Consider the following 15,623-nt stretch of genomic DNA (forward strand, 5'->3'; position numbering starts at 1 on the left):
AGAACCATACGGGACTCCCCAGAATGAATCATATACGCAGACGATGCTAACCCATTCTCTAAGCCATAATCCAAAGGCACATTAGACACAATGGCAAATAGATACCGGGTCAGACTATCTAGCTCTTTTTAAAGTGCAAAAATTTACAGATTAAGGGGAAAAAAAAAACTCAATGCACGAGCTTTGGTTCAATTACAAGCGAGACAAATATTCCATACGCATAAACATTGATGGAGTGTCTTTGGAACTGGTTAAGGAGCAAAAGTTTTTAAGCATATGGTTTAACGATGAGCTTATTCATTTAACGCATTTACAGAAACTCTGCTCTGAATTCTCAAAAGCAGTGGGATGTATATATATATAATTCATAACCTACTTATGGTAAAATATATTCTGTTTCTCTTTATGATCTTCAAGAATTTCATATGTCGCATTAGTGTGGGGTACATGAACCAAGATTTAGATTTCTTTATGCTGCTCCCAAACAGCTCAAAGCCTTCAATAGGGTTATACGTACAGATAGTCTAAATAATATATAGAAAATAAACAAACCTGGTCACAAGCTATCGAGCAATCATTGATCGCACACTTTTCCCTCTTAATTTGCTTTAAAGGTCATAAAAATCGATATAAGCGTTATTTGACTTATAATAGAGAAATTTCATAGAAATCAAGCAAGTCTCAAAGTGTGAAGAGCCTGGGTAAAAGTATCTTGTACCTATTTTGTCGCCAGGGTACATGAAACAAAGTCTTACTAAGCAACAAAGGGCAGTCAATAAGAGTGTTCAATACTTTGTATTTAAACACTAAATCACACATTAATCTTCTTACAAAAAGAGGCGAGAGACGAAGTTTCTAAAGGCTCACATAATTATAATAAAGTTTACGTCAGATATGACAATCGTACACGACTCAAACAAGCCATAGTAGCACAGATTTCAAAGGGTGGGTTTTGATTCTCACAACTGAAGACACTCACAACTGAAGACCTTGATTTGTCAGAGCCATATAATTCATTAGAATAAGCAATTAGTCTTACAGGAAAAAGAAGCAACTTTAATTTTTACGGGATTTAAAAATAACATATTTGCATTATACTAAAGATGAGTGGCGTCAATGTCAAGCTACAATAGCTCACAATCTGCGGTAGTGCTAATGCTACGATAAATTTTAACATCGTCATCAAATTGAAGCACCTTGCATTGCCTACACTAGTTGCAAGGTCATTTATAAGCATATTAAAAAGTAGCGGTTCAAGGTTAGACCATCGCACCACTCCAGATTTTTGGACGTAAGGAGAAGACCTGGTGCCCAATATAAGATACTGTGTTCGGGCGATCCCTGAGGTAGCTTTCAAACAATTTACAAAAGCCAAAATCAATATCAGGGTTTGATAACTTTGTTGACAATTGACTGTAATTTATACGATCAAACGTTTTAGAACAGTCAAAATAGCTTACATCTACCTTCCTACGTGCTAGATGAACTACAACAGAATAATAGTCGCCCAGAAAATGCTACTTTGCGTATTTGATAACTTTCATGGAAACCCACGAGGCTAATGTACAGGCCGACACTTGGAAAAATACACTATATAATATACTAATAAAATGTTTTTACGTTAAATGACTCGAGACACAGGGAGGACCTGAACGTAAACCCTAAGAATCTTAGCTCATATCGAACCCCCCCCCCCAAAATACCTGGAAAACATAAAAAAAATAAGAACCCACTGCGGCATCATCATTGCACAATATAGATATGGTAATTCAATTTAATTTAATGTAGCAATTTAATTTCGACGATGTCCTGTTCCAACGCTGAAATGAAAGATGATTTAGAGACCTCGTCAAACTCCTAGACCTCCAATGCACCCCCCCCCCCCCCACCTCATCTACGATGGAAATGAATAAAACTTGAAACTCGGAGTGAATGAATTTTGAGCCATGTCAATCGCTGAGATCCTGGTATCGTGTGCCGCGATTGGTTGTTTAGATGTTTGGTGGGAAAGTATACACGCGCACCTTTTTTTTTTATTAGTGTATGGCCTTCGACAGCTTAGACAACACAGGTTGGAGTTCGTTGCCCTATCCCCGTTTTGCCTCGCGATTTGATCCTCTGCGTTATAATCGCATAATGCCTCAATCTGAATGACCCCGGCGCGACAATGATAATACTCATGATCCGAAACCCCCGTGAACTCTCACGAAAATACTTACGGACATCTGAAGAAGCGCAGAATTTGCGTTTTTAATATATGGGCATGTTCGTGCCTTTGAGCTGCGTTCGGATAAATGACGAAGGGAAGTAGAGCAGTCGAGTGTATGCGCCGAGAAAGTGAGGGAGAGGAGGAGGAGACGATAGCGTGTAGGGATGTCAGAACGCCCAGTTCTGGCTGGAACGATTAGTGGGTAGACCTAAAGCTATTAGCCCCAAGAACATGACGTGGCGCCACCTAACGGGCCTATTGTCGTGACGTAGGATAGGGGATCACGTGACGGTTTTTTGCGCTCAGTGTGTAGGGTGCAGTGTCTTGGTCTTCGCTTTTTTCTATTAGTACGAGTGTTTAAGGTTTATTTTAACCCATTTTTTCGTTTTTGTACTCGATCCGGTCAAGCTCCTAAGTCGGCTAACGTACAACTGCTTCCGGGGAGCCGGTGAGCCTGTTGCAGGCTAGCAGGGAACCGGTCGCTGCAGGGAAGCGCGGCGGCGTCGACTAGACTAGACGGTACGGGCCAAATAATTTGTCGTTTTCGGCGGCTGTATCGGGCACCGAGATGGATGCGGACCATGTGCGACCTACCGTTGAAGGTAAGCGAACCTTTTTTTTAGCTTCTATTTGACCGGGCAGCCCGTTAAAACTGTGTACCCCTTTTCAGTTGTGCTGCCTGTAAGCAGCATCAACGCGTTCGTGGACAAGGCCCACGAAACATCCCGGCTGTTGCTCGAGGGCGAACGAGTTCTTGAAGCGGGACATGTCTTCTGCAGTATCAAGAAGGTGGATAAGGACTGCTACACATTCATTGGATTCGTTTTCCAGACGTCGGCACTGACTTCGGACCCGCACGAGCTGGAGATAGCACTGAATGGAAGAGACGTCGGTGACACATCGTGCTCCTGCAAAGCAGGGTAAAGGAACATGCCGTGTATCATTACTCGGTTGAGTTGTATGTACTTATCGGCCGGCGTGTTGTGAAGTCGATCGAGGAGCTCGCGGCTCGAGCCGGGAACCGAACAATTTGCGATAACCGGCGAAGTGCTGCGCCTTGTTTACGAAATACGATCAGGCTTCACCCGTTGTTCCCGTGGCGCAGTGGTAAGGTGCGCGCTTCGTGAGGCGCTTGTCGCAAGTTCGACTCCGCGCGTCCGTTTTTTTTTTTTTTTTTTTTTTTTGTTTGAGTACCCGTCTTTTATCTTTTCTGCAATGTCGGAATTTTTGAGCTACGAGTATTAAACCTTGTGGATAACATTTAATTCATAAACTAATATCCGATCATCCAAAGGCCAATGGCAGTTTGTGTACAGCATTGCTGTTTTTCTTTCTTCTGTCAAAAAAGATTATGCAAATATTCCTGTAGCTAGGTCCATTAGAGTTGTAGAATAGTTTTCTTTCGGCCCCTACATAGTAACCAGATGCGCTACAAAAAGAAAAATATTACATGCAAATACGAGTGCAGCTGCCCTCGTATCAGCAACCTTTAAACTAAAATCAATGGAGCCACATAACATTCGCACATTTATGCAGCTGCTGGTTGTTTAGATACCACTAAGCTGCGAGTGATTTTCACGTTAAAATAGTCGGTGAAATTTTATGTCTTGCTATTCTCTGTAGATTACTCTTTCAAGTCTATTAACACTCAGCTCTACTGGCATTGCATACTGCCAACATGTACATGCACTTTTATTCTCATTCAAATAATATTGAAGTTGCATGAAAAAGGTACTGCTAGAGGGTGAGACTGTTCACATTTTATGACTGATATTGGATATGCTGTTTAATTGCAAGCTAAGAACATTGCCATTTTGCAGGAACTACAAGTGTAAGCACGTTGTGGCAATGTTGCTACATATCAACGCCAAGAGGAACTTCAACGTACTGGCGTCCACAGACTCGCCACAAAAGTGGGGGAAGGGGCAGAAGAGAGCGGTCGGGGAGAAGTATGCTCCGAGGAAGATCGTCAACCTTCCAGGTCTTGAAAAAGTGAGCTATGAAACTTCTATTCATGCACAGCGCTTTTAGTAGACCTTGTGCATACCATAAAGCTCCATCCGCACGGGAAAGGGCTGTACAAGACCCGCATATAAACGCTTCTTCTGCCCTGACCTGTGCTAACGGAACTTGACCAACAGTGTGTCACGGCATAGGTACGCCGAGAGCACACAGGATGCTCCTTTATTTTCTTGTGTGCCTTACGTGACCTTGTGGGATTCTCACTAACGATGTAGTGCATATGTTGCGTCAGCCTGAGTTAACAAATCAAATGAAGACAGTGATGTGTATGCTGGGCCAGTTGTGCGAAACTGTGCCAAGGGGCTAACCCTGCTACGTCCTGCTACATTTGCCAAAATATGGGTAGTCTGCACCAAGCCTGTGCCAAAGCACCAGTTTCGGTCGCCTTTCAAAAACGAAACTAAACTGAGAACCGTAATCGAGCATGCGTGACTTAGGTGGCGCAAGAAACCGCCCAACACTAAGTACCCCGCATCAATCATTCGTCCGATCACCCCCACCCCTTGCATGGCTTTTCCCGCCGTCTCAGGTTTTGCGCTCTCATGTCATCTCGGGGCTCTTGTCCGGTGGTCTCGTCTCGCGCCTTTTTCAATTTTTTTCAACGATACACACGGGCGTGAGCGGATGCTCTGACGTTAGTGTGCCGGCCATGCCGTCATGCTGTGGAACAAAACCAATTTTTGGTTTTGTTCCACAGCACTGAAGCACTAGCACAACCACAGTCACCGTGGTCGTGCAATGTAACGGGTTGCCGTCCCCACGTCGCTACAAATATGGCGCTTTCTAAACTGAAACGTAGTTACTGCTGCGTGTTCATCAACATTCGTGCTCTCGTTTAAATCATATGGCACTACCAAAATCCCCCTTTTCAAAAACTGCTTGTCGAAGTAGTGATTACATAGGTTTCTCTCGGTGGGCTTTCTTTTTCGAGAGGGACCCCGATACGTAAAAAATCTGCCGCGAAAGAGAGTTAGTGACGAGAAGTGAGCAAAGGAGGCAATGTCTGCAAGCTGAACCCGCAGAGTGTGCTTGTTTGCCACGAGTTCAGTCGTTGGACAAAGCGCTCCAAAAACTTTTTGACCCTGGCTCGCGATGCCATACATCGATGAACTCAGGTTCTTTTTTTCTGGGTGTTTAGCTTGTACCTCGCCTGCCGGCCTGGCAAGCGCACACCGCTGGACTGTTTTTTTTTTTTTTTTTTTTTGTCGTATGCTAGGCAGTTGCATTTTGCATACAATTTTGGGATCCAGTGGGCGACAGAGCGGAGTGACATGATTTCGGTTTCGACCGAACAGCCATTGTCTCCGCTTGAACAACGAAGCACGCGCAACTGCAAGCCTGCCAATGTTGCCCTTACATGCATGCGAACATGGTTGCATGAAAGAGGCACTAGCCGGGACGCTTGCAATCCCTTGTTTTACGTTTGCTTAATTTTGGCGAAATTTTGCTTCATATTTTCAGGTTGAAGGGGATCCGGTGCTGCTTCCTAAAGGCGATATCCTGGGACGACTACTGGAGGGACTGACTTATAGGTCAGCTGCCCTGCGGCACACAGAAGAAATCCGTCCTCTTGGTTGGTTCATGAACTGCATTTCCTCTTTCTCTTTCCCATTGTCTTTGCTACAGTTGGTTTTGGCTGTTTGTTGGTCATTCTTGAGAGACTTTATGAATCGATTCTCTCAGTATCCGACGAACATCAGTGGTGGCATGCCTCACACGGGATAGAAGCTATGCTCAGTACAGACCATGCAGCATGTTTGGATCACAGCAAAACAAAACCCAAGATAAATGTACACTCCTGTGTATATTTATCTGTGTAGAATTTTTGTGTACATTGAAACCCTAGATAAATGTACACCACTTAGATCGGTGGCTGTGATAAATTGACACAGCTGTGAGCAGTACGCTCAACGGATGGGGACTCCAACCTTAATATGTTTACATTCTGAATTGTGCATGCCTGACTCACAAAAGTTACAGAGCTGATAATAAAAAGTACAGGTACTAGGTTGTGAAGGCATGGCGATTGCGCCATATATATATTAGATTTGAGTGGAAGCACTAATATCCAATATGTCGTAACAGTTGACTGCAAAGGAGAGAAAAAAATGTCAAGCGAACCAGAAAAGCAACCAGAAATGTTCCTTAGTACAATATGTTTAAAGTGGCTGAGGCTTAAGTCTAGTTGAGCAATGTGCACTGTCATCCTGCCATAGGCAGATTTCTACAAAAAACCAGATTGCCAGGTGCAGGTGACTTTCCTGGCCCACAACTCTAAACTGAAAGTGCGCCTGGAGCACCATCACCAATTAAGTATGCCACTACATGCTTAATTGGTGTACAAGGTCTGTTTAAGAAGTATCCTACCTGAATTAGTACCGTGGAAACAAATGAAGCGCGAATAGCTTTATCTGGTCGGGAGGCAGAGGGAACGTTAATGCGCATGCAAGAATTTTATCAGGCCCGCAAAAAATGTGAGTCGCAGGCAGCTAGCCTCGGAGTGATGACGTGTAGTTAGTGCTCGTCGTTTTTTTTTTTTTTTTTTTTTTGCAACCTGATAAAGTAGTTTGAGTGAGAGGTATTGCATCAAATTTTGATTCAAGCTTGCTCACACTCAAGTGGAAACAATTCGAGATATTCAGCAGGAGTTCGAGGACGATGCCATGGGCATTAAAAAAACATTAAGGTTTGGTACAACCAGATCAAAGATGACTGCATGTCAGTGGGGAGAGGCCTTCAACAAGCCGAAATAATCTGGTGATTAACTAACTTCGTGCAATCGTGCCGAAGTTTCTCACGATGGGGCTGCATCATGACAGTGCACCAGCTCATTCCTTGCGTCTGAGTTTTTTTGGTCAAAACAGGCTTCCTACTGTCTCAACATGGCTCCATGTGATTTCTGGCTCTTCCCTACGATGAAAATGCCGCTGAAAGGAACCTTATTCGAGTTACGGAAAAAAACGACGAGCAGCGACTACAATTCCTCACTCTGAGGCTGACTGAAAACAACTCACATTTTCATCGGGCCTGATAAAATTCACACATACACATTAATGTTCCCTCCACTTCTCTAACCAGAAGATGCTGTCTGCACTTCATTTGTTTATGCAGAACAAATTTAGGTCTGATACTTTTTTAATGGCCCTCGTATGCTCGCATATTAGTACCAGGCTTATTCAACGTATTCACTATGGCAGCGATGAGACTGGTCATAATTAGTCCTCTTGTGTTTTGTACATAGAACTGTTCCCTAGCATTTCATTTTTGCATTCCAACAACCAATTTCTTTCCTATCACCTTTATAGTGTGTAATGTGTCAATATTCCCTGTTTATTTGCATGTTTGCAGAGATATCAACCGCCCCCACCGCAGCTGAGGAGCCCCCTGTCCCCGGACTGCCCACACTTACGCGGCTGATTGCCACAACTGCTGCTCCCAGCTTCGATGCTTTTGTGGAGGAGATAAGGGCCACCTTCTCTGCAGACGTCTGTGCGGTAATCGAGGAGAGGACGAGGGAACAGTCGCTATCTGAGGACTGGTTGCGCCAGAGGATAGGCATGGCAACCAGTACAGTCTGCCATTCCTTCAAAACAAGGGCAGCGAAGTGCGAGATAGAGCAAATGCCGCACAACATGGGGCTTTTGCTGAAGGCGGTCCTCCGCACGAGCACATACCAGTCTGCAGCAGTGCAGCGCGGGCTGAGCATGGAAGGCACTGCGCGGGACAAGTATGTCTCGGTTGTGAAGTCGAGGGGCCACGCATGCACTGTGGAAGACAGGGGCCTATTGATTTGGAACGAGTTTCCTGTGATGGGCTGTAGCGTGGATGGGCTCGTTACTTTCACCTGCGCCTGCTGCAAGGGTGAGAAGCGTATTTTAGAAATCAAGTGCCTCAACACGGTGAAGAAAGCTTTCTCAAAGGACAAGCCGACGCCCCTATTCTACACACAGGTTCAGGTCCAGATGGGGATAACGAATATTCCAGTGTGTGACTTTTTCGTCTACAAGAGTCCAGAGGACTGGAGGGCACTTACCGTGCCATTTGATGCTGCACATTTCCTTAAATGTTCGGCTGCAGTGCACACCCTCTACGACAAGTACATTTTTGACACGCTGAAGAACCTGGCATGTTCATACTCGTGGTAGTGGGCCCCAAAAAGGGCCAGTGTGGTCACATTAGATATGCATTTGAAGCCAGCAAATAAACAAAAGGATGGCAACAAGCACGTGCTAATACATTCATTTATTACAGTATGCATGACATCAAATTTGCAAAATTAAATTGGCATAGAAACATATCTTACAAGGCTGTTGAATGGCTTGTGTGTCTAAATGCACGAGCTAGAAATATTGACTCATTTTTGTGCTTTGACAACCTTTCTCCAATGTGGCACAGGGGAAGAGTACCTTGAACGAAGTTAACAAGGAAACTCTTGGCTAGTGACAGTCTGTGGCCGAACAATACTTTTTTCTTACTACCCTGCTAAAGAGAACTCATTCTTCACAAATGACAGTGGGATGCCATGTTTGAACTGCCCATTAAGTGATCTACAGATTAACGTCAACGTTTAAACAGGCAGCTAAAAGAAAACGCTATCGTGTCCTGTTCAGCAATGTATTAACCAGTTAAAAATTTGTCGTCGCTGAACAAGGGCTTTGAGAGGTTCACGAGACCTGCAATGATGACGACAACAGCATCGATTTGCGGAAGGAGGTCTGCGCTGAAATTGTCCCGAAGAATTCGAAACAACTTCATTCGGTGAATTGCACGCTCGACATGGACGCGTGCGGCTGCGATGCTTTGGTTGTTTGCGGCGTCAGATTTGCTCAGCTGTGTGTTTTTACGGAGAAATGGTGGACGAACCAACTTTACCTTGTGTTCGCAACACAGCTCGTCAATTAAGAACCCTTTGTCGACCATTACGCTGTCGATGAAGGGCAGGCATTTCTCTAGAAGCCCACTCTCCTTTGTGATATGCGTGTCGGAGGATCTGCCACAGTATGCCGGACTCACATAGCTAATTAAGCCACCTGGCGTCTCGCACACAAGCACCTTTGAAGTGTGGGTTCCCTTGTAGTGACTGTAGGTAAGTAGTTGAGACTCCAGGTTTTTCGGCTTTTGCAGAGGAATCTCTGTACAGTCGTGCACCATGTGACAGTCCCTGTACTTGTTAAAGTACTTGGTCAGGGACTGGAGCACAGCCTCCTTTTTAGGCCAGAAAACGGCGTGCCTGAGCACTGCTGCTAGGACCGGTACCGACGCTCTAAATATGTTGGAAGCTGTCGTCCTATGGACCCCAAACAGTACCCCAAGAAGGGAAAACGTCAGATTGTGGTACAGCTTCATCATTGTTAGCAGTACTGCGTCCTCGTTACTGATGCTGAAATCCTTCCTCTGGCTTAATAAGCGAGATTCCCCATACAGGTCGCAGATGTTATAGAATAGCTGAAAACAGGGTATGCAGGTCAGTGATACGAGGGCCGGTTCATTCTTAACCCGTGCTATCCCGAGCACTTGATCTTTCTCAAGCTGTAGTGTGTCCGCTTGACTTCCGACATCTTTCTTCAAGGTGTGAAGTTCAGCCTGAAGACCTGAAACATTAAAAAACAACTCTGGTATCAACTAGAATTAGGCTGACATGACTCACACTGGGCATGCAATGTTTGCTTTCTCCTCACCAATGGGATCTGCAGCATCGGCATCCTGGTTGGGTAGTTCCTGCTCAATCAAACCCTCACTGGTGCTGGCTTCTTCGGAGTTCAGCCCTGCCAATGTAACTGCTGCTGGCAGGTCATCCTTGGCTGTTAAATCCAAGTGGAAAAAAAAAAAACCAGAAAAACCTAAAATTACAGCTCAGCACTGGAACTGAAATAGACACGACCATGTTTTATCTTCTGATGACTGCAAAAAAAAAAAAAAAAAAAGTAAACAGGTATGCAGGAGCCAAATATTTAAAATCTGGTTATTTATCACACAGCATCCACTGATACCACGAATGTTCCCTACAAACGAGAGCACTCACGGCGAGGCTTGCATGTGTCCACACCTGCCCGCGGCTTCAGGGGCTGTCGCAGCTTCGGGGGCTTGTCCAGTGGCCGTAAAGGCAGATTCTGGGACGGCACGGTTCCTGGGGCGAGTGTCCTTTTTTCCAGCCTGACGAGAAAAAAAGGAAGAAAATCAATAACGACGGAGCGTGAGCATGCGTCGATCTCGGCCGTCTGATCGCCAGCTTTGCTCAGTTCGCTCGCGTGACTTTCGGGCGTCGTGGCCCAGGAAAACTAACGAGTGTTAAGCACTTAGATACACGCATGCGTGATATCACTCTCTGCGAAAACGTTTCGTGTTTGCAGCTTACGTGCAAAATGCAAGAGCGTCGATCTCCGACGGGTACCAACAAAATCCCCCCCCTTTTTGTGGAGGTTCACTGAAATAACTGGAGAACACTTACCAAACATCTTCGCTCCAACCGCATACACGAAGTCTTCATCTCTAAAGTGCTTGCTGCACACTGTCGAGCTCTTGGAGTTTAATTTGCCCATTCTCAACTTCACAAGCCACTCCGTGCGCAGCTGCTTCTCCTTGGGGTAGATGTGAAAGCTGACGTTCGGGTCGGTCGCGTAACTGCGGCATTGCGGCACCGAACAGTACTTCACCATTGCTTCCTGAGCACGACGGCTGCCGAAGCCGATCCACGCGTGAACTAATCGGGCTCCAAACACAAAAAAAAAACAAAAACACGAAAATAACGACCGAACGGTTCCCGAATACCCCGACCAAAGCAAGGCAGAATAACCGTCCTTATCACGTGATCCCCTATCCTACGTCACGGTCGAGCGATCGCAGCGCTCCAATCGGTCCCGCTCGGGGCCAATAGTTTCGCGCGTGATGCGGCCTGCGGGGTGCAGGCCTGCTGTGGATTTCGCTTCTGTGGTAAATGGTGTCTCGTTCGAAAAGTCCTACCCGTGTCGATTTCTTCAAAGAGGCCCAAGACATTCTTGTGAACAGTTTAGTGTCCGGTTCGGCAAATGGCAGCATGTGCTACATTGTGTTGAATCTTCACGGACCACTTCCTTGTAGTTTTTGTGTTTGAGTGGTTGTTCTGCAGTGCCCGTGTTGACATATAAGTCGGATTACATCTTTCAAGTCCAGTATTTTCAACGTAAGTGTGCTGCAACCTACTTGATGATCATTGTCCGTTCTTGTATGGGAAATCTTCCGGATAACCTCTAGAATTGGGCATTGCCTATCTCCTGGCAGCTGGGAGAATAATTTTCCCGCAATCTTACCGACAGTCGCCTGCCATTATCTGTCTGAAATAATGTCACAACCGCAGGTAGAATACTGACTTTTTTTATTCTACCTGCGTTTCGCAAGAACACGTATCGTTGCCACCTTTCTGGTCGACATTTACGTTTCATCGACATTCGTTACGCGAATTGCGCGCTGTAGGGGCATTTCGTCGCGCGTGTATTCCTGAGGCGCGTGCTCACCGAACCAGCCCACCCTTTCACGCCGCTTCATGCTAATCTGAAGCGGTTCATTGCAACAAAAAAAGAAGAAAAGAAAACATATTTTTAGTTTTTTTATGAAACATCGCGTGTTGATGAAACGATCTGTCTATGAAATGTAGTTCGATGAACTGATTGCACCGCCAATGAGGGGCGACTAGTGGTAGAATTTTGGCGAAACAATTCTGTCAGCTGCCGGGAGACTGGACACTACCCAAGAATTACCCCGGTTGTTGCTTACTTTGCAGTCTTTTTAATTGTATCACAGCTGAGTAGTAGCTCTTCACATATTGCGAATTGCTGAGATTGTGCTTGTCTACAGAATAAGCTGTGTGTAATAAAGTGTTAGGAGATTTCAAAACAATCCCTTGTGTCTGTTTACCTTCCTTTTTGCAAACAACTTGGCGAGAGCACTTGCAAAGAGCTGGGCGAGTGCAACGATGGCCAAAAATCAGCATGACGGCCAACATTGGATCGGGTCGCGCTTCCAGTGTTGTCCAATATTACGCCGGTCTTCGCCAATGTGGGAGAACCTTGGCTGGAACCATGGTTTAGCGATGACCCAACATTGGCACCAATGATGGGGCCGACATCGGTTGGAACGATGGCTGGACATTGGCCCAACATTGGCACCGATCACTGGGCCAACATTGGAAAGGGTAGCGCTTCCAATATTGTCCAATATTGAGGCCGGTCTTTGCCAATGTTAGGCCAATGTCGGACCGACATTGGTGTGCTGCCTGGGTATGGTGACATTTCCTTGGGACCATTGACTCTGTGCTCACCGAATTGTAAAAAAAAACAAAAAAAAAACAGAAAAAAACGTCTTTTACTTTTTTTTTCTGGGGGTGGGGGGGGGGGGGGGGGGGTGCCATTGGCTCATAAACATTCGGTGTTTATCGGAAAAATCCGAATTCACCAAACTTTTCTCGGCGGGTGTATTTCGAAGTTTTTCGGACTTAGCAGAAAAGACGGAACCCTAAGTATAGCTAAAGGCTATAATCGTCAGTTTCCGAAGTCATTCCAAACGTCTCACAATTGAAGATCACACCTATTCGCCCTAGTCATTTGCGGAGAAGTTTAGTACTAATTTTTTGACGTTTGGAGCTGGTGCTCCTTCAATAATTCACACCGATCTCTGTGAAGCTTTTTTTAATATGAATCAAATGGCAAATTCGGGTGGTCAATCGCCGGTGAGCCCTTGCCGCTGGCACCGGCGACCAAAACCGCGCCAGCGGCACACCACGTGACCCTCTGCACCCGGACGCAAAGCGCCGGCAACTGGCGTTTTTACTTTCCCGGGTCGCGCGTGAGCTTTGTTATCTTCTTCCTTAATTGATCTATGGTACAATGAGTACGCTGTAGGCGTCAACACAGGGATGGGCAAAATACATGCAAATATGTATCAAAATACAAGTACAAAATACTTCGTCAAAAATGTATTTAATTACAAATCTAATTACAATTCCAAAAAAGCATTTAAGTACAAGATACAAATACAACCAAATGTATTTGGTCTCCTCCAAATACTCTTCGAAATACATTCCTCAAAATTTGCGTCAGCGACTTCAGGGCACATGCAACAGGTTTCTGGGTATCTCAATTTAATTTTGCATTGCACACTCGGAAGTTAGTGTGCGGGGCTCTAGTAACATAATAGAAATATAATCACAAAAAAAAATGTAATCAGCTTGGACGTAATAGGTGAAAAAAGTACAGAGCTTCAAGCAGCTTTTTTTGTCGATTACATTTTGGTATAGACCAACAAAGAACCGAGACGACCAAGACGCGCAGCACTAGCCAGATAATTTTTTATTGTTGCAACTCGCACCAGTTACGAAAACCTGGACGACCCACGCATTTAGAATGTTCCAGGCAAAAATATGGATGGAAATCAGGCTGGAAAGCATCACAAGTTGTCACAGGCACTTATTTAGCCAGTCTGCCTGTGAATGTCGATTCCGTCACTATTCTTGCCCTGGACTAGCACCGTAATCACAAAGTCACTAAACGCTTGTGCTTGATTGAGAGACACTGCATTCGGTGCAGAACATAGTTTTCTTCCTGCTCTGGACACGTCAGGATGAGCAAAATGAGTCGTGACAATAAATTTGAGGGATGTATTTTGGCCCACAAAATTATATTTAATTACAATTGTATTTGAAATACCCACGTTTGAGTATTTAAATACACATGTTAAATACATTACTCAATTTGTAATTAAATACAAATGCAAAATACACAAAGTATTTGAAATACATATTTCAAATACTTGTATTTGAAATACTGCCCATCCCTGCGTCAACAATATAAATTCTCACTGTTTGAGATGTGTGTCAACACATTGGCTCTACAATTTTTTTTCGAAATATTAAGATCACCACAGCTTGTACAGCTAACAGTATCTTAAATTATAATATTAATGAAAGGGCAGATTAATAAATCCGTGTGGTGCTGCCGACACACGCGTAAAATTTTAAGTGTTTTCTGTTTTTAGTTCCAGGAACTGCTGCCATTTTATAAAAATCCCAAGGAGGCTCGCCTGCGTCGTTTTTATAATTTGTATATGGTTATTACCTTTTTTGGAATCCCGTCTTCATTGCGCTTACCCCCCTTGAACTTGTAATGCGTATTCAAGTATCGAACTGCATCACATTGCATACATTCCTTTTTTTTCAGCGGTGTAATGACGTGTTATTACACAGTTGTAAAAAAAAGTAATGTATACTGTAGCCCAAGTCCCAGAGTAAACTAACCTTGTGCGGGCTGAGCTAATTCGTCCAAAAATGTTGGATTTCTTTGAAACATAAATTATCTTTATCTTCGTTGTTTTCGCTTTCTTCTTTCGAAGCACAAACGCGTGTTTGTGTCGATGGCTTCGTTTGCCGCTCGATCCCGCTATTTGCCGCTTCCGGCGAGCATTCTTTCGTTTGGTTCCCTTTCCAATTTCGGATGTGACGATAGTAGATACAGTCTGGCCGGCAAGCGGCCCGACCTCTTGGAGCTCGGGCAAAAATTGTGCCGCTAAATTGCCGGAACACGCCTGAGAAGCGCCACCTGAACAGCTTGCACCCGCCAGCCTTTGACCACGCGAACGCCCTCGCCGAAGAAACGGCAAAATAATTTGTCGGGAAACGACCACCCGAATTCGCCAAAGCTAACTCTATTTGAATGGCCCCTACCACTGACAGCGAGGTCAGAAAGATAATTATCTCATTAAAAAACAACAACGCGTCAGGCTTTGACGACCTAACTGTAGCCTCTATCAAAGCAACAAACGACCTGATATGTTATCGTTTTGCGCATATATGTAATAGAATCCTCGAAACAGGCACATTTCTTTATAAAAAAACAACAACAAAAAAACCTACTGTATGTGTCATACATAAAGGAGGTACACTAAATAATGTAAATAATTATCAGCCAATTTGGATACTGCCATTATTTTTAAAGATCGTTGAAAAAGTGATAAACAGTAGGCTTTCTAAATATTTATATGACAAAAATATTATAACGCCTTGTCAATATAGATTAAAAAAAAAACGAAAATCCACAAAATCGGCTCTGTTGAACATAAAGGAAACATAATCAGTAATATGGAGTCTCGCCTTTACACACTAGGTATATTTTTAGACTTTCGCAAAGCGTTCGATTTTATACAAAGTACCATGGTATGGAGTAAGGGAATAGCCCTTGACCTTATCAAAACTATTTATTCGATAGAACTGAATTTACTATCCTGAAGGATTTTAGATCGCAGATTTTCCGCATACAGTACGGTGTTTCACAAGGTTCCATCCTTGGACCTTTGTTATTCCTAATATATGTAAATGATTATGCTAACGTGCCGCTTACTACCTATAGTGTGGTCCAACTCACCAGGC

The 15,623-nt window shown here is 44.4% G+C and overlaps 2 protein-coding genes across 2 annotated transcripts; one reads left to right on the forward strand and one right to left on the reverse strand.

The window, feature by feature from the left end:
* Positions 1-2,755: 2,755 nt before the first annotated feature.
* Positions 2,756-8,376, forward strand: LOC120850177. Its single transcript, XM_040222610.1, has 5 exons — positions 2,756-2,811; positions 2,880-3,129; positions 4,030-4,201; positions 5,693-5,804; positions 7,580-8,376. The coding sequence occupies exons 1-5, from the start codon at positions 2,778-2,780 to the stop codon at positions 8,374-8,376; spliced, it is 1,365 nt and encodes a 454-aa protein (XP_040078544.1). The 5' UTR covers positions 2,756-2,777.
* A 314-nt stretch (positions 8,377-8,690) lies between these two features.
* Positions 8,691-10,373, reverse strand: LOC115321449. Its single transcript, XM_029981675.3, has 3 exons — positions 10,254-10,373; positions 9,910-10,032; positions 8,691-9,822 (listed from the first exon to the last, which is right to left on the reverse strand). The coding sequence occupies exon 3, from the start codon at positions 9,578-9,580 to the stop codon at positions 8,849-8,851; it is 732 nt and encodes a 243-aa protein (XP_029837535.2). The 5' UTR covers positions 9,581-9,822; positions 9,910-10,032; positions 10,254-10,373; the 3' UTR covers positions 8,691-8,848.
* Between the last annotated feature and the right edge of the window lie 5,250 nt (positions 10,374-15,623).

The sequence above is a fragment of the Ixodes scapularis genome, unplaced genomic scaffold (assembly GCF_016920785.2).
Source record: "Ixodes scapularis isolate PalLabHiFi unplaced genomic scaffold, ASM1692078v2 PGA_scaffold2__306_contigs__length_199485367, whole genome shotgun sequence".
Taxonomy (NCBI): domain Eukaryota; kingdom Metazoa; phylum Arthropoda; class Arachnida; order Ixodida; family Ixodidae; genus Ixodes; species Ixodes scapularis.

Bases quoted from the DNA above. Each gene is read 5' to 3' on its own strand.
- LOC120850177 (XM_040222610.1), top strand. From the start codon at position 2,778: ATGGATGCGGACCATGTGCGACCTACCGTTGAAG. The intron at 3,130-4,029 runs GTAAAGGAACAT...GCCATTTTGCAG, and splicing joins TCGTGCTCCTGCAAAGCAGG to GAACTACAAGTGTAAGCACG. The intron at 5,805-7,579 runs GTTGGTTCATGA...GCATGTTTGCAG, and splicing joins AGAAGAAATCCGTCCTCTTG to AGATATCAACCGCCCCCACC.
- LOC115321449 (XM_029981675.3), bottom strand. From the start codon at position 9,580: ATGATGAAGCTGTACCACAATCTGACGTTTTCCCTTCTTGGGGTACTG.